Genomic DNA, 18,717 nt, shown 5'->3' with positions numbered 1-18,717 from the left:
GAATATGTTAGTTCGACTGATATGTTGAAGATGGTTTTTGTTTTAATATTTAGTTTCTAGTGTAACATAGCACTTTGATGCAAGCTAAAACAGTTTGAACTATGTAGGTAGCAATTAAATAAGCTAAAAATTCACTGAACTGCATATTCAACTAATTCCATATTGACATCAGATAGTAGTGCTTTTTATTTGTAATGTATTTGATGTGATCAATATTTTTTTATATTTTTTTATTGTCAGTTTGGAATGTATTTATTTTGTTATGTATTTTTTTTTGTTTCGCTTCTAGGCACAATTATCAGGACTATGGTCAGAACGCCATGTACACACCAGTCTCGGGGACATACTACCACACAGCTGGACAGGTATACATAACAGGATATTAGGAGGGCTCACAATCTAATTAAAATTAGCTCCACTATTACATGTGGATCTAACAGCAGCCAGATGGACCTCATGTCCACCAACCAAGACCTTGCTTGCAGAATCATGCCAGTGATTTAAAAATAATTTGAAAACATTCCGAATTATCCTGAGGGTATATGACATGTTTCGTGTGAATTACGAATGCCTTAAAACATGTTTTATTTTATAAAATAAATAATTTGTAATGTAAAACTGAAGACTGATTTAGTTTTGTGGGTTTTTTTATAAATAAATAAATAATTTTTAATGTAAAATTGAAGACTGATGACCCATCCTGTACGTATTGGTATGGTTCGCTGTACTGTGGCCACTAAAATAGACTCGCCCGATATTTTTAGAATTTATTTGCTCCCAAATAACGTTATAAAAGGCGAAGTGTGATTGGTCAATATTTAAATGTTACCTGGACATTGGAGACTACGCAGTGTTGTTAGCAATCTGATTAAAATTAGTTCTACTGGTCTAAATACGGCATTCGTAATTCACATGAAACATTGCATACCCTCAGGATAATTAGGAAAATTTTCAAATCACTGGCATAATTCTGCAAGTAAGGTTTTGATTGGTGGACATGAGCTCCAGCTGGCTGATGTTGGATCCACATGTAATAGTGGAGCTAATTTTAATTAAGATTGGAGGGCTCACAAACATATATCCTCAATCTAACTTTCATAATATGTAATGTAAATTTTGTACAGTAAAACTATGAAAGATAGTTAATTTATATCAACATTCATTAGCCAAATGAACAATTGTAGCTCCTTTTTGTGATGGGTTTTTTTTTTTTTTTTTCAATTTGAGTACTGACATGGTTAAATTGAAATGTGAAGTCACAATATGTAGTAACGGATAAACATGTTTATCTAGATAATATTTTAAAATAAAGTAATTGAAACACTAACAGTTATGTGTATGTTTTGATGGAGATGTGCTGATGCTAGTATATTGGTATTGTTTTCAGGTGGCGTCGGGCATGGTTCCAGTGGGTTCCACGGTGCAAACTGTTCAGGGTCAGATAATTCAGCAGGGTTCAGGCACATATCTCATTCAGAGCGGCACAATGGATGGGGAAGGTACTCCCCTCACCCACACAACCAGAGCCTCACCAGCTACTGTAAGTTATCTAGGGTCTTGGAGTTTAACCTAATTTAATGTGCAAGTGTCTGCCACTTTTGAAACAACTGCTACATTAAATCATCCACTTGTTGGTTTGTGTGTGCTATACGTATTTAATTGTCTCTAATACCATTTTAAAGATTTGGCTGTAAAATGTTCAGTATACATGTACGGCTACTGTTTTCTGATTTTACTTGAGCAAACATATAGTTATTCCCAATATTAGATATGCAGCTATGTTTTAGAAGTTAAATGATGGTAAATTTTAACCAGTATATTTTGTAGAATTTGGAAATTCATGAATTGAAAAACTTGTTGGGTAGGTCTTTTGCCTTGTTGATTGTAGTGAACAGATAACTAATAGTATTTAATGGGTATTTAATTTGTGATATCTTCGTAAAATTTGTAGTAGGATAATAGGAAATTATTTATTATGTTAATGTCCATACTATGCAAGTTCATGATGATAAAGATAAAATCTATGTAACATTCAACTTGTTTGGTCTAGGAGTATGTTGGCTCACGGGTGTATTTAAATTATTCATTTGTTAATCATATAGCTGTAGTGTTTTTCATCAGTAGGTTGTTTTTGCTTGTATTGATTATTGCAGATTCATTCTCCTAGTGTTTGAATACTTTGAGATGCATGTAATATTGGCGTTAACTGTGTGCATTATACATGGAAGCATGAAAGCAGTTGTGCATCATTGTCCATCATTGTCCACGTGTGCCTTTACTTTTCAAGAGTTAGAGCAGTATATGGTTTCTTTGGGGTGTGGGTTTTAATTATAAGTGTGAATGTTTTGCATCCAATAAATTCAACTGGTTATTTGAGATTGTCAGTTAAAAATGGTTAGTCCGGTATAATTATCTCTGTGCTGAAGAATGTGTTTTCTTCACAGCATGTTAAACAAAAGTGGCATTCACTTGCATACATGTACTAACCCTTGTTTTTACATTTTTAGAGAGTGATTTTCCATTTCCTTGACAACCTTTTCCTGGACTAACACATTAATCATATTTTGTTCTTTTCCCATATATTTAATTATTTTTTCATATGAGCAATGAAGAGTAGTAGGCCTTTGTGTGTACTATATTTTAAATTGACTTCATTAACTGAATTCAAAAAGAAATGGCAAATATTATAATTACAAAGTATAAAATTTGTATTGGCAATCCATTTTGGGTTTTTTCATGAGATGGACTAAAAATAACTGAATTTGGAAACAATAAATATTGTAGTTTTTTAATGACAGTATTAAATTTGTGTTGGGTATCAAATGTTTGGGTTTTGGGGTTTTATTTTAAATGAGGTGTATAATGTTAAGTATTATTCTTTAGCAAACTAATTCTTGGTTCTAATCTTGGTTTTCTTTACAATCTACTACTGAGCACATTGTAAAATGTTATGACAGTGTGGTCATTTTTCTTTTTTTCCTGAAATGCAAGTATTTTGTGATTTACATTTTTTTGCTGGACATTTATATGAACAATGAAAGAACCAAAGATTTATCTTTAATTTTAATTAAAAGAAAAAATTTATTACATATTTTTATTTACTCAAAGAATATTTAAAACTTGAACAAAGTTAGAGTATTGATATTGCTATTTGAAAAACTAAAAAGAGTATAAGGTATGTATTTTGAGATATTTAACTTTTGTTGTATACAAGATGTTTTGTGCATGTCAGCAACAGAAATAAGACATAGATATTAGTACATGTGTTATTTGCATGTAAAATGTTTGAAAAATTTCTCCAGAAATTAACCTAATTTGACCAGTGTAAAGCCGTGTCTCAGATTGGTTGTGTTTCAAATAAGTTTGAGGATTTGTTATACTCCCATTGTTTTTACAGGAGGAAATATTTTTAGGTAGTTCAGCAATATGCCAATAAGGTGTATATACTTGAAACATACAAACTAAAAGTTCTAGTAACTGAATGTTCATGCTTGGCTTGTTTGAAGTGTTTTGGGGGTTTTTAGTATCCATTATAAAAAAATTAATTATCAAAATTGTGTATTTGACACAAGAACAGGGTATGTACAGTGTTTTAAATAGGAGTCATATATTTTTTTATACACATCCTCAATCTTGAAATAGTGGAAATAGTTACTTTTTTATATAAAGTCAAATCGACTTAAAACTATCGATCTCTGTTTGTGGGCCCATTGGGCTATTTCCAGTTACAGCCGGTGCTTTACAACTGGTGTAACAAAGGCTGTGTTATGTCCTATTCTGTTTTTGGAATGCTGTATATTGCTGCTATTCAAAAAGAGTAGTGGAGTAGCAGCAGGGTTTTTTACTGTCATTATCAATGGTGTTTTAATGGAAAGCATCCATAAATAATGTGAGTGCATCATTAAATAAAACATTTATTTCTTGAAACTTTATTTATTATGAAATTTATATTATGTAATTTTCGCTTTTGAATAGACGTCGCTGTTTGATATGTAAGAACTATATTTGTAATAGCCACATTTATTATTACTGAAAAACCACTTAATTTTTTTTAAATGCTGCTGTTTCTTTGAGACAGAAACCATTCAAAATATGATTAGATCCTTTAATTCTGAAAAATTGACATTAAGAAGAAAAACAAGTCTGGCAGTTGGAGGGAATTCTTTGATTCTTTTCTTAAGGATTAATTGGCAATTATGGTTACTGTTAAGTGAAAAAATTTAACTGATTGATTGCTCTTGATAGTTTGCCAAGTAAATTTTGATTTATGAAAAGTCATGGCACATTATATTTAGTACGTTGACAATGTACAATTTCAAGTTGTTCAGTTGTGACATGACAATGTGTTTTTGACGTTTTCTCCAGACACCTGTAATATATTGAATTTATTATGGAGGTCACAGATTTATGATCGTCCTTCTTGGTCACTAAAAATTTTGTAGTGAAAACATGCAAGGCCATATAATTTTTATATTTTTTTTATTTTAAAAAATGCATGGTGCTTTTGTGCAAGTGTTCTGGAGTGATTTGTTAAGAATTATATTTTATGTATGATGTGCATGATTAGTAATGAAATAACTCAAATTCAATTGTCTCAGATTTTTATTTGTTTCTTCATTACAGAAATATCATGGAGTTTATGAAGTACGTATTACTTTTAACTTCAGTAGTGTAGTCATTTTGATGTTGTAATGGTGCACACTCGTGACAAATCTGAGACACGGTTTTTCAATATCATCAGATATTTTGTTACATTTTCTATGGTTTCATTGCCGACATGCAAAACAGTTATTAGGTGTTACTTTTTCTCTCCTACCCTTGTTTGTTTCTCTTGCTATTTAGTTCTGTAGTTGTCACTTTCTGTAAGTTGTTTAAATGTGTTTTGTTCACCAGTCATGTGTTGTATGTGATTCTTATTTTGTTTTACACAGCTGTATATTCTAAATTTTGTTATTTTTACCTAAAATCCCATATTAAACAAATAAATTGCTATAGCTGTCCAGAATTCAGTGGTCAGATGTTTTGAATGTTACTTTTGTTATTTCAGTAACTACATTGATTACAGTTTTGCTAAAAAAAAACACATACCAAAAGCACATTTGTTTTAAAGAAATATAGTTATTGAAAATGTATAGGGATAAATAACCTTGAATACTTTGTGTCTTGTTTAGGTTCAGTGGCTGTTGGACAATTATGAAACCGCAGAGGGTGTGAGTCTGCCACGAAGTACACTATATTATCACTATCTTCGACACTGCCAAGAGCAGAATCTTGATCCCATGAATCCAGCTTCATTTGGAAAATTGATTCGCTCTGTTTTTCTTGGGTTAAGAACAAGACGTTTAGGCACGAGGTTGGCTATATTAGTTTTTCATTTTTTTAATTATTTTTTTTAAGCATTAGAATTTTGTTTAATGTTGAAGCATTTTAAATGTACTATCCTTTTTTTTAAAAAGAAACTTCTTTGTATTTTATCAAATTAGCTGTTCATAATTTTATCAGTATTTGTTGCAAATTTCCAGTGTTTTGTCAAAAAAGTTTAAGCGTAAACTTATCATGAAACAATTGTTGTTGTATATTCATAATAAATAAAATTCAATGTTCTAAAGCTGTTTATGAATTAATTGTTGATGTATGAACAATAGATGGTTTTTAAATTCCTTGTTTTTCTTTCAGAGGTAATTCCAAGTACCATTATTATGGTATACGCATTAAGGCAAACTCGCCATTGAATCAGTTTACCGATGACCAGACAATGGCTATGAGACAGCAGCCTATGTATCAGAGTAAAAAGTAAGAACTGTTTTATAATTAAATAATTGTTTTCTTGTTTTAAATTTCTAGACCTGTGTGCACCTTTTTGATGGGGAGTGTTCCTTTCAGTAATGAACACTGTTTATCTGGAAGTCAAGGACAGTTGTCTGAATAAACATCATGTTTAACTCACATTGAAAATGTATGTCAATATTTAGTGGTATTAAGTCAGGACATTATCCTCATAATTGTGTTCCCTAAAATTAAATTAAACAACACTTGTGATCACTTGTCTGCATTATTCTTTAACAATAGAGTGTTACTCCAACATTTGCCTGTACAGTATCACATCATGATCTGCAGTTTAAATTTTAGGGATTGCTACACTATTGTAACATGTTAAATAGTAGTCAATAATAAATATTTTAACAGTTAAAAACTGTTGCTAATCAAAATTTTGAAAGAAGTCTTCTTTGGGCCAGGTTTGACAATTAGCATGTGACACCCAATAGATCAATTAAACTACTTTTGCTACAATTAAACAAATATTCCCTTCCTTGCCTATTCATGCTACTGTTTCATTTATGTTGCAGATCTTTAACAATGTTGGAATGTAGCCTATATTCCTATATACAGTGTATATTTTTAATACTTAGGTTAACAAATTGTAAAATGGAAGGCGATGGTGACTCCATTGGTCAAGGCAGTAACACATCTGGAACACAAGAGCCTACACAACCACAGAATCAGCATCATCAATTTCTGGGTGATGCATCAGCTGCCATACCGAACTTCGAAGACATCGATACATCAGCCGAGCCACTACCTGAAGGCGTCACCCCTGCTGATGTCAGGACATTTCAGAAAATATATAGGGAACATGCAGAAGTGAGCACATTATATTTTGCATTTTCCGTTTCTCCCATAACCATTTTGTCCATAATATCAGCATCACATATTAGGGAAAGACAAACTTTTAACTTTCTTATCTAGAGTCTCATTAAAGAAGCATTCCTTGTCTTATCTTACAAATTATTTTTATCCCCTCTTTGACTTTGTTTGATTATTTCTATAGTCTGGTTGCACCAAAAGGGAACCTATGCATTGACATAATAACGAATAATGTTAAAATTTATATCAAAACATGTTTTAAACCCCCATCTAACTTGTAAAACAATTTTTGAAATAAATCTCGTTGTAAATAAAAGTTTCTGAACATACTTCTGTCAAATTGCATAGGTTAAATCTCCTATTTTGATACAGGGATACTGATGGAACAGCCAAGGTGAATCACCCTCAAGCCTGTCTTTTTGTCTTTGTGTACTACATTATCGAATACTGTAGGTGATAGATTTTGTCTTCACCCCTATATTAAAAATGAGCTTGTCTGTACAATTTGATGATAATATGTAAAGAATCTTTTTTATTTGCATAAATATATCTTGAAAAAAATGTTGGTGTATGTTTAAAAATTAATAATTTGTTTTTTGGGTGTGGTTTTTTTTGGCAATCTGATTGGTCCAGAGGTGGTTAATTTTTGTCTTTCAAATCTCGAACCCAATTTTTTTAATGTCACGCCTACTACACCCACCACGGCTGATTCACACTACTTTTATGCAACAAGCCGGATTATTCATGCAACCATATTTAGATATTTGGAAGAAACCTGTGAAATATACAAAAGCAATACGATTGTGAAAGAGATAACCATGTAATAGTACACTTTTTTTTAGATACAATAAATTAATGGAAAATGCTATAGCAGAGTAGACATGTATGCGCATTAATTTAAAAAATCAAAACTCTTCGCTAATAAAATGAGACTCGGTCGGTGGCCAAAGAAATGTAGGAAACTTCATGCCTGAAACTTATTTGTAAACATTGTTCCACAGCAGTTGGCGAAAATAAAACGGTTCCTTTGACTGTAAATGTTTGACATGTTCCCTTCATTCACACACCGTCATACAGTGATCTCGGGTTTTTTCGGTTTATACTTGCAAAAACCAAAAAATAATTGCGGTCAATTCTTAAAAGTTTTTATATGAGTTTTATAATTATATAGTACATACAGTACAGTACAGCTCTATTTTTATCTCTCCTATGATTTTGTTTAAATGTTTCTAGCTTTAACACTATTTTTGCTTCTTAACACACTAAAGATGATTTGTCTTTGTCCTTTTTTTTGTTTTGTAGGCTGTTCTTGATGTTGTGGTAAATTTACAGTTCTCATTAATTGAGGCACTATGGCAGGGATTTTGGAGAAATCAGCCTGAACAAAATATGTGAGTACTAAAGCATATTGAAATGAATTATTTCCCCTAAAATCTTGACTAAGACATGACATACATCAGTTTTTATTTTATGGTTCTAACTTGCCATATAAACTAACAATATTTATGTGCTTCTTTGGGTCTTAAATTACCATATACATTTTGGAATATATTACCTCCTTTAAAAATTTGACGAACCTTAAAACTACTAGTACTGGAATTTGAGATGGTACTTACCACTTCTCACAAAACCCCTGGCACATTGAATAAAGTGAGCCACATTGAACATTTTTATTTCTATTGTGGTAAAGCACGGTCGGTTTGGAATCGATCCTCATCAGTCGGCCCATTGGGCTATTTCTCGTTCCAGCCACTGCACCACGACTGGTATATTTAAGGCCATGGTATGTGCTATCCTGTCTGGGATGGTTGCATATAAAAGATCCCTTGCTACTGATGGAAAAAAAATATACCGGGTTTCCTCTCTATTACTGTAAAAATTACCATATGTGTTTGACATCCAATAGCCGATGATCGATCCCCGTCGGTGGGCCCATTGGGCTATTTCACGTCACAGCCAGTGCACCACGATTGGTATATCAAAGGCCGTGGTATGTGCTATCCTGTCTGGGATGGTGCATATAAAAGATCCCTTGCTGCCTATGAAGTGGCAACAGCGGGTTTCCTCTCTTAATATCTGTGTGGTCCTTAACCATATATATGACGCCATATAACAGTAATTAAAATGTGTTGAGTGCGTCGATAAATAAAACATTTCTTTCTTTTTTCCAATAGCCGATTATTAATAAATCAATGTGCCCTAGTGGTGTCATTAAACAAAACAAACTAAACTTTCTGTTGTCCGATGCAACCTTTTACATTATCCTTTCAAAAATGGGCTGACTATATGAAACTGTCTGGATAGAAAATGTGGAACTTAAAATTTGACAAAAATGTATGTGTGGATTGAATGAACATCAGCTTTTGGGTGTTTGTGTTGATTGTTTATTGGTTGTATGATGTTGGGCAACCATGATTGAGGTGGATATAATGATTTTCATTGTGGACATAAAGTTAGGTATTTTTTCTGGAAATAATTAAAAAATGATGAATGATGTAACAATACACAAAGTACTGATGCATCTTTTTTTAATACTATGTTTCAAACGAATTCTGTTAGCATCAGTATAATGAAACATAGAGTGGCCAAATAATATGTCCACATCTCAAGTATAATCATTCTGAAATTTAATGAAACTGGAAGTCTTCCATTGTCAACAAAAAATTTTGGTTTTGATTGAAGTGGTGCCAAAAAATCATTCTAGCAAAATGTTTAGCTGTTTTTCAGATGAGTTAAATGCCTACCTTGTTTTGTTTTTCAGTGCTGAAAGTGAATTTGAAAAGAGGTTACCCAGGGATAAATTGTTTATATTGTGTAAATACGAACCAGTCAGGAAGTACGTAAAAAGATCTGATTACGCCTTTTACCAAGCTTTAGTGGAGGTTCTGATCCCTGATGTTTTGCGTCCCATACCAAGTAAGGGTTTTACTAAACTTTTATGACATACCTGTTCAATCTTACTATAATGATAAAGACATTTTGAAACCGTGTGATAATGTATTATGTATCACACGTATGTGCGATATGGACCAGAACTTTTAAATGGGGAATTTCGTTTATCTTTTTACTGCAATTAGCGTCTTTTTTATTTACTGACATCATATATGATTTACAAATGATGTCACATCGTATTTGAAACATTACACAAGTCTGCTGCAGAGTATGATTCTTATCGTTAAGTAAATCCATTAAAGGAGTCTTCATCATCGATTTAACAAAGTGTGTTAAATTAAAAAATGTTTTTGTAAAACATAAAAGAAGGTGTGTAATAAATACAGAACTTCACATACGTTGTTTTCGCTTCCTATTTATTGCACAAGTTTATTTTGCGAAAGGACATACCACTCGACCGCTACGTGGTCTCGTAGTATATATTCTTTTACAAAATGAACTCGTGCAATAAATAGGAAGTGAAACACAACATATGTGAAGTTCTGTATATATTACCTCCCTTTCACCGAGATATAATGTTTTTCATTAGGTGTAAGAGTGTGGCTCCAGAATAAATATCTCAATCTGTTACTAATCATGTTTGCTTTAGTTTTTCAATGCAGTTTAAATCAAATCCAGTTGTAACTGTTGTGCATTATGCTTAAGGAATTTACAGAATCAGAGATGGAACTTTTATTTTGAAAGCTAAACATTTTAATATTTTATTTTACACATTATTTTAAAATCTTGGTTATATATATATATATATATATATATATATATATATATATATATCAGGCCTTTCCCCAGGATTTTTTTAAGACGCTTACATTTTTATGGGTTGAAAATAGTTAAGTGTTTGCCTTCAATCCAGCTAATCATGCTCTTTTTTTTTTTAAAGTTACTCATCAGTTCCCCACCCCCAACAATTTCATAATTTGTGCCATGTTGCTGTTGATTTTAACGTCATGTTAAATGCTTGTGATTTCTGCTTGTAAAATACCTAGGCTAAGAATGCCGACTTCACAGTATATTCCATTTATAAAAAAACCAAAACAACAACAAACAAACAAAAAAACCCAACAAAACAACAGTTAATAAAATTAAAATTTACGGTCTTTATAAAATCCAGCTAACTTTTTAAATATCACCTCACAGTCGTACAAATACATATCTAACATTATCTAACAACTATGATTATTGTAAGCTAATTCAGTGTACCTTTAACTGCAATTTGTATAAATAATGCATGTTCATTTCCCACGATCGCGATCTCTCGACCATAGGTACAAAATTAACAAAGACAAAGGAAATAAATTAAACTGCCGTTAGGTATTCATTGATGCAAACAACTATTGTTTTTCTACAAATTTAAATCAAGATTTACTTCTGTGTAATCGTATTGTTCAATGTCTGCAACGAAGCCTCTTGACACATGGGTGTCAACTGACTGAGGTGTGACGTATATTCGCATTGAGAGCTTTCCTCGGTTCAGCCAACGAATGTTCGCGAACTATTTGATTGGTGTCCGTCGTGTCCATTTGGTTTAACGTTTTGTTTTCGCTCAATCTGGCTGAACTCGGCTCCAAGGATAGCCCTACATGTCTTTCAGCCCTGAACTGGCATGTGTATTCCAATTGACACGCATTGTCAGTTTGTTTTTATTACTTTGGTTCAAAGACTTTACAGAGTTAAAATAACAAGTTACAGATCTTCCAGACATTGAATTACCGTCACATTGCTGTCATACATGTTGAATGCATGGAGTTAAAATTAATAACAGTGATTATTAAAATAAACAAACATTATAAGGCCTATGCTGTATTCTGGATTTTCTTGTTACCGGTCGCGAGATCGCTATTACGCTAATTGAATATATTATAATTATGTTTGAGCTGTTGGATAGATATGTAATTGTTTGTTCACAACAGAAGATAGAAAATGGTTTAGCCAAAATTTTAGCCACTTGCAAATTTTATTAGGCTTTTTTTAAAAAAAAAAAAAATTTAATTAACCAATGGCTAATTTGGCTACCGACAGCGCGAGCCTTGGACGTTTTCAGAGTGTGAGAGTTTTGGGAAGGGGGTGTTAGGATAGAAATGATTGATTGCCAACTTAACTGTACTTTTAAAAAGTGCTTCACCTATCGTTTATTCAGTTAAATGGTACAGTTGATTCTGTCAATGGGCATCTTCTTTGATCGGCCTTGAAGCTTGATTGCTCGGCACGGGAATCCCGTTACGCGTAAGCGCCTTACTGACGGATTAGCTGTCCCAGTAGATGTGGTAAAATTACTAAATACTAGTTGTGAGCAGACAACTGGTCCATTGTTAGGTATTTAGGAAGTGTTTTACCTGTCATAGTAATTAGATGTGCTTGATATACTGGTACACAAGTTGTTTGCAAGAGGTAGTCACTTCACGCTCGTACTTGTGAAAATTGTTTTTCAAAGCGCTTACTTTACGGACCAAGACGTGTTGGGCCACTATGCCTAATGGCCCTTGGGAAACCCATGTGTGTGTGTATATATATTCATTATTTCATTTTTTGGGAATCCTTTGTGTAAACTAGTATTTGATTTGCCTTTTCTTTTTTAAACTTTATTTCAGGTTCATTGACACAGGCTATTAGAAATTTTGCAAAAAGCTTGGAAAATTGGTTGAAAGGTGCCATGGCTGTAGTTCCAGAAGAAATGGTAAAAACCAAGGTGAATTTAATTACAATACTAACTTGTCATTTCAAGGTTTAAGAAAAAAGAGGTTTAGAATTGTTTGCTCATGTGTTGATAAAAAAAAAAATGCAATTTAGCATATTATTTTACTAGTTTTTTTTGTTGTGGGGTTGTTTTTTGTTGGTTTTCTTTGGGGGTGGGGGTATTTGCTTGTTTTTGGTGGTTGTGTTTTTTTTCTATGGAGTAAAATGTGGCATATATAGTAAATGGTAAATGCAAAGACAATTAATCAAGGTAATGGGTCAGTTATTCAGCTGTCTTTGTAATATGAACATTGATAAATGTTGATTGTGAATATCTTGTAGGAATGTTTTTATGGCATGCATCTAATATTGAATACTTGTGTACTGATGTCAGAAATTATTTTATCAAGGGTCCCTTTATAATGCATCTTAATGTAATACTATCTTGCTTTGGCCAAAAGGTTGGTGCTGTTAGTGCCTTTGCTCAGACATTACGGAGGTACACGTCTTTGAATCACCTCGCACAAGCAGCTAGAGCGGTTCTACAGAACACATCGCAGATCAATCAGATGCTGACTGATCTCAACAGAGTGGATTTTCTTAACGTCCAGGTAATAACTTTACACTATAAACCTTATTGTTGTATTTTTAGATATTTTTTTGAGGGCTGTGACCATGCTCATGAAGCCCTGTCATTTAATTGGAGCACACCTTGCATTTGGACAAGCTGCACTTTTAATTTTTATTGTATGGTCAAAAGATGTTTAAAAGATAATTAAGATTAATCAGATTCAGAATTTTAATAGACATAATATATATACATAATAAAGCTATAAGAATCTATTTTTCAAATTTTTACTTTAATAAACTTGCAAGCCATTCCTTTATTTGTCAGAAAAAGAAAAAATATTAATAAATTTGAGCAATTACATGTGTATGAGTATAAATTAATATTTCTTAGACACTTATTGCCACCTTCCCCACTAATGCAAGTTAGTTCAAAGAGTGAAATTTTCCTTTCCGTATTTTGAGTGTTTTCACGATTGAGTTTTTCAAAAATGGAAGTCTGCATTTCCTAAGGTTGGCTATATACAATTTCTGTACAGTGGATTTTATTCACATTTCCCAGGTAGTGTGTACAAAGGCATCTACTAGTATTGAAACTGCAGTTTCACTAAACTCTTGACTTCTTGGTTATCGTGTTTGTAGAAGAGGGGGTGAAAAAGCTATATTAACTCTCTTTTCATCAGGAGCAGGCTTCGTGGGTATGTCAATGTGATGACTCAGTGGTGCAACAGCTGCAGGAAGACTTCAAGAAGACACTGAAACAACAGAACTCGCTCGAACAGTGGGCCGTCTGGTTAGAGAGTGTTGTGAATCAGGTTCTTCAGCCACATGAGGGCAGTACTAACTTCCCCAAGGCAGCACGACAGTTTTTACTCAAATGGTCCTTTTATAGGTATACAGTATTCTTTTGTCTGTCTTTTCTTCTCTAACTAATGTTTCTGTTTTTGGAGTGATATAAACTTTTGTTTTCAAAATTGAGTGCATTTATGGTGATGTATAGAAAGAAGTAAGATGGAATTAAAAGAAAGGAAGAAAGTAGATGATGAGATAAAAAAACAACAACATATATTTATGAGAATTTGATTGGGAAGCTGGTGATTCATTGATAAAGTTATGGCTTTTGCTACACTTGGAATATTAGGGTAGTACAGAACAAGTCTTTTGATTACCTACATAAAAATCATAGTCGCATTACTAAAATATTCAAATATTGTCTCCTGGAAAAAAATTGTTGTCATCCAAGTTTACTTTAGGAATATTTTATTTGTGAAATTTTTTTTAATTTTCCAGGTTGATTATTTTTACAAAACTCTTTATCGTTTCAGATTTTAGCTTTATGTAAGATGAATTTTTTTAATATTATGCTTGTGTTTTTTTAAAAATTTTAAATATTATGCTTGTGTTTTTAAATCTTTAAAAAGAATTTCCAAATGTTATTTGGCCAATTTGATCTGTTTTTGTGATGCATTTTTTTGCAATATGTTTGCTTATGATTTTGCAGTTCAATGGTAATCAGGGATTTGACCTTGCGAAGTGCTGCAAGTTTTGGATCTTTTCATCTGATTCGATTGTTATATGACGAATACATGTTTTACCTAGTGGAACACAAGGTAGCCAGAGCTACTGGAGAAACACCAATTGCTGTCATGGGAGAAGTGAGACAGGTAAGAAAACAATTATCAGAATGTTTTTCTTACCAATAGTTGTTTACAGTAGCTCAACTTATTGTGTTGGGTGAAAATATTTCTGTGTAGGAAAAAGCACACGTTAATTTAATTATGACTTGGAAAAGAATTGCATTGGGGATCATAAAAAATTAAGGTGTGTATAAAGCTTTTGACACCAATTTACTGTCTGCCATATGTATTTATTTTCATGTCATAAATGTAATCTATTATTGGAACCATCCCACTATGAAGACCGGTTTTTTTATACATCCCATGGATTGTTGAAATTGTGCGATTTTATTGAAAAACCAGATGCTTTTACTGTGTAGTTTTATTCTCAAATTCACATTGTTTTGTGTGTCTTTTGCAGTTCATAGATTTGAGTAGTGCTATTGCAATGAGTACGCTGGAATGTGAAAAGCCTCCAACTCCACCAGCTAAGAATCCTGTAACTATGGCACCTGTGCGAAGTATGGAGCACAAAACTGTTATGCTAGTGACGTCTATCGCTGGGACAGGCAGTTCCAGCACACCAGGAACAATAAGTGTACGACCTACTTCAAATGGAATAGGAGGAAACAATGTCAATATGACCAACTCGAACACTAGCACAGTTGTTGTACTGTCTGCGAATACGACGGCAGGTTCTGGTACAGGCACAAACACGATAACAGGTTCTTCTGGATCAACTCCTACTGCTGTCACTGTGCGAACGGCTTCGTCAGGTGGCCCCAATGCAAAGACCCACACAATTCTTGTTATGCCTGTTCCATCAACTGGAGCTGGAGAAGGGTCAACAATTAAACGCCTTAAAACAGAATAGTATGGGGGAGAAATCAACTTGCATTTGCACAAAGAAATTTTCTATTCTATTTAACTTATTTATTTAAAAAAAAAATGAAATGAAAACCTTTTTATTGTTTTAGCTAGGAGTAAGTCATTTCATGTATGTCATATCATGTCACATTATTACTTATCTTGCATTGTCACTTGCATAGTTTTAAATAATACCTGGGTTATGTACTTGAGATTGATGAGTGGGGGGCTATTTTCTGTTTGATTTCTTTAAAACAATTTCTTTCTTTATGGTAATCTATCTCCATAATTTTTACAAAATAAAAACATAGGGTTGGAAGTTTTAGGAAGTTGTCATGGCCAATTTGTTTGCTGGCTGATATAAACAATTTTACGTCCTTTTTAGCAATAGTAGGGAGAAATATTTTGCTACCATTTTTGTCTTGTAAGCATCTAAACTCTACTTTGACTTTAAATCTCCTTGGTCAGAATTGTGTGTACACAATTGCTAAACGTTAATTAAAATGAGACTGGGACCCCAATTAATTAAATTTGTATACAGTTTGTGTAATTTTAAAAGTCATATTATACTTTCAAGTGTTGGAGTCTAGTCTCCGTTTTGTTAGTAGAAGACTGAGGGGGACACTGGTTGGGGGTGGGATAGTTTTATGGGTTATTGTGAATATATATTTAGCCATTTGTGCCTTTTAATGATCCCTTATCAAAAGAAGTTAAAATTGACTTATGGCGAGTCTAGTAGAAAGTATGTCGATAGAATGTAGTTTTCAAATTCATCTTTGTAACAATTATAGAAATCTCAACTATGTTGGGCAGGGCTACGTATTACTCAAAAATTGTGGTTTTCTGACCAGAATTTTAAAAAAACCCCACTATGATTCATATCCCAATATTTGGTGATTTTCATTGTTGGTAAAACGATCAAATTTATTATCAAATTAGCTCTCATAATCCACTATCAATCCCTGAAAATGACCTCGACTTGCCACCATTGTTGTCACGTGAAAATACTTGCTAAAAACCACTTTTTCAACTCTAAATTACAAGTTATTTTTCAAAGAAAAAAACCACCTAAAGATGCAGGAAGCTGGATTGACACTTCTGTTTCCTGTTATAAAAGTCTTTCCAGTGAGTGCGGTATGCAAAACGGCGGGAAATATGAATTGGGGAATACAGTGTACAGTATGTCGACTGGCGTGACGTCGGGTGAGATATCTCGCCTGCAGTAGTCAGAAGGTTTAGCTACTTGATCTAATGTATTGTTTTTTAAATGGATCATTTATTTACTCCGAAATCATAGGACTTAGTCTTTGGGTTTTTTTGTTTGGGGGGGGGGGTTATAATGTCCTTAGTTTTGTAATATAGTAAGTACAACTGATGTTCATATTCTGTTAATGAAGTGATACAGTTTTACATAGGATCATGGGTGTATGAGGCTTGATGCTGAAGCTTGACTGTTTTATGTATAGAATGGTTAAATTGAATGTTACTGAGGGTTGACTAATGGACATTTGGGGGTGGGATTGGCTGAATTACCCTGACCCTGCCTCTTATACTTCAGTACCAATCTAATTAAAATTAGCTCCACTATTACATGTGGATCTAACACCAGCCAGTTGGAGCTCATGTCCACCAATCAAAACCTTACTTGCAGAATCCTGACAGTGATTTAAAAATAATTTGAAAACATTCCAAATTATCCTGAGGGTATACGATATGTTTCATGTGAATTACGAATACCTTATTTAGACCAGTAGAACTAATTTTAATCGGATTGCTAATAACACTGCGTAGTCCCCAATGTCCAGGTAACATTTCGTCTGTAAATAATAATTTAAATATTCACTAATCACATTTCGCTTTTATAACGTTATTTGGGAGCATACAAATTCTAAAAATATCGGGCGAGTCTATTTTAGTGGCCGTAGTACAGCGAATCCTACCAGTACGTACGTACGTACGGGGTGGGTTATCAGTCTTCAATTTTGCATTAAAAATTATTTATTTATTTAAAAAAAACAAAAAAACAAATCTGTCTTCAGTTTTACATTACAAATTATTTATTTTATAAAATAAAACATGTTTTAAGACATTCGTAATGTCGTATACCCTCAGGATAATTTGGAATGTTTTCACATTATTTTTAAATCGCTGGCAGGATTCTGCAAGTAAGGTTTTGATTGGTGGACATGAGCTCCAACTGGCTGGTGTTAGATCCACATGTAATAGTGGAGCTAATTTTAATCGGATTGCTTCAGTACAGGAATTGTGATGTTTTCATTCTTTGACAAGGAGTGTAAACAGAAGTCCTATGTTCTGAAAACACATTCCCATTAGGTTGTGTATGTATTAAAATGGAATATTTTGTTTCTTCAAAGTTGACTGAAACTTTGCTTTTCTGTTGAACATGTTTCACAGTCTCTTTAAAGACTTACCTTGATAATTTACTTAATTGTTATGGGACAGTGTTCATCTCATTACTGTTGTTGCCAATTAACTTAGTCTTAAACATTGTAAGTAATTTGAATGGCCTTTCACTTGTATTCAAATGAAATTGATGCAATATGTGTTGACATTTTCATCATGAAGATATTTTTATTTTATTCTCTTTTTTTTTTTCTCTTTTTTTTTTTTAACAAGGCAGTTGACTTGGTTGTATTGATTACTGTTGGTTAATCTCCCAATGTTACTGAAAAGATGGTTACAGAATATTTTTAAATAGTTCACTAATGATATTGTTAAAATGTAATTTACATATGTTTATATTTTACAGTGCATTTTGCATGTCATTTCCCGTTTGAATTTGAACATAAACCTTGCTATGGCTGCTATTGCTTAATATTTGTTCACAAATTTGTTGAATTGCAAGTAGTTTAGCATATTATATGCTATCAAATAAATGTATCATTTTGTTCTGTTCTTCCTTTTCCTTTTTTTCTTCTTTCTATTCTCTATCCCAGCTTTCTACCAAAATATTGCACCTCACCTCACTGTACATATTTAATAATTGTAAATACATGCTGTAACTTATATCTGTACAGTTCTTAGGTCTTTTATGAAATCCATGTTCATAAGCAGGCTGGCATCTGTAATTTGTAGAAAATGTTCAAAGTTTTATGTCTATCAGCTTTTTACATCCATGACAAAAGTATGGTTATTTTAATACAAATGTTTTAATGTCACTAGTTTAAGTTTCACATGATATGGTTTTTGTTGAACACATTTGTTATGACTGAAGTGTTTGATGCCATGTGTAAGACTCATATATTTTTCAATAAAATTAAAATTATGGAAATATTTTCCAACAAAACCTTCCTGGGTTTTTTTTTTTTTTTTTTTTTTTTGATTTTTTATAATTCATTTTTTTTTTTTTTTTTTTTAATTTGGTCGTCTTTTAAAG

General features: G+C 32.7%; 1 protein-coding gene across 4 annotated transcripts in view; it reads left to right on the top strand.

Moving 5' to 3' along the window:
• The window catches only part of LOC121375774 (DNA-binding protein RFX2-like), a 38,045-nt gene extending 21,103 nt beyond the window's left edge, over window positions 1-16,942 (top strand). For 3 of the 4 annotated variants that reach the window (XM_041503404.1, XM_041503403.1, XM_041503401.1), the window contains 13 exons: window positions 290-365; window positions 1,388-1,540; window positions 4,624-4,644; window positions 5,172-5,353; window positions 5,677-5,793; window positions 6,411-6,642; window positions 7,948-8,036; window positions 9,407-9,561; window positions 12,186-12,283; window positions 12,732-12,881; window positions 13,521-13,729; window positions 14,339-14,501; window positions 14,875-16,942. In XM_041503404.1, coding sequence (XP_041359338.1) covers window positions 290-365; window positions 1,388-1,540; window positions 4,624-4,644; window positions 5,172-5,353; window positions 5,677-5,793; window positions 6,411-6,642; window positions 7,948-8,036; window positions 9,407-9,561; window positions 12,186-12,283; window positions 12,732-12,881; window positions 13,521-13,729; window positions 14,339-14,501; window positions 14,875-15,327 — 2,098 coding nt within the window. In that variant the 3' untranslated portion in view covers window positions 15,328-16,942. The remainder of the gene's footprint in view (window positions 1-289; window positions 366-1,387; window positions 1,541-4,623; window positions 4,645-5,171; window positions 5,354-5,676; window positions 5,794-6,410; window positions 6,643-7,947; window positions 8,037-9,406; window positions 9,562-12,185; window positions 12,284-12,731; window positions 12,882-13,520; window positions 13,730-14,338; window positions 14,502-14,874) is intronic. The other variant, XM_041503402.1, reaches the window with a different exon arrangement.
• Window positions 16,943-18,717: the final 1,775 nt, after the last annotated feature.

The sequence above is a fragment of the Gigantopelta aegis genome, chromosome 6, assembly GCF_016097555.1.
Source record: "Gigantopelta aegis isolate Gae_Host chromosome 6, Gae_host_genome, whole genome shotgun sequence".
Lineage (NCBI taxonomy): Eukaryota > Metazoa > Mollusca > Gastropoda > Neomphalida > Peltospiridae > Gigantopelta > Gigantopelta aegis.
This window is presented reverse-complemented; position numbering and strand designations above follow the sequence as displayed.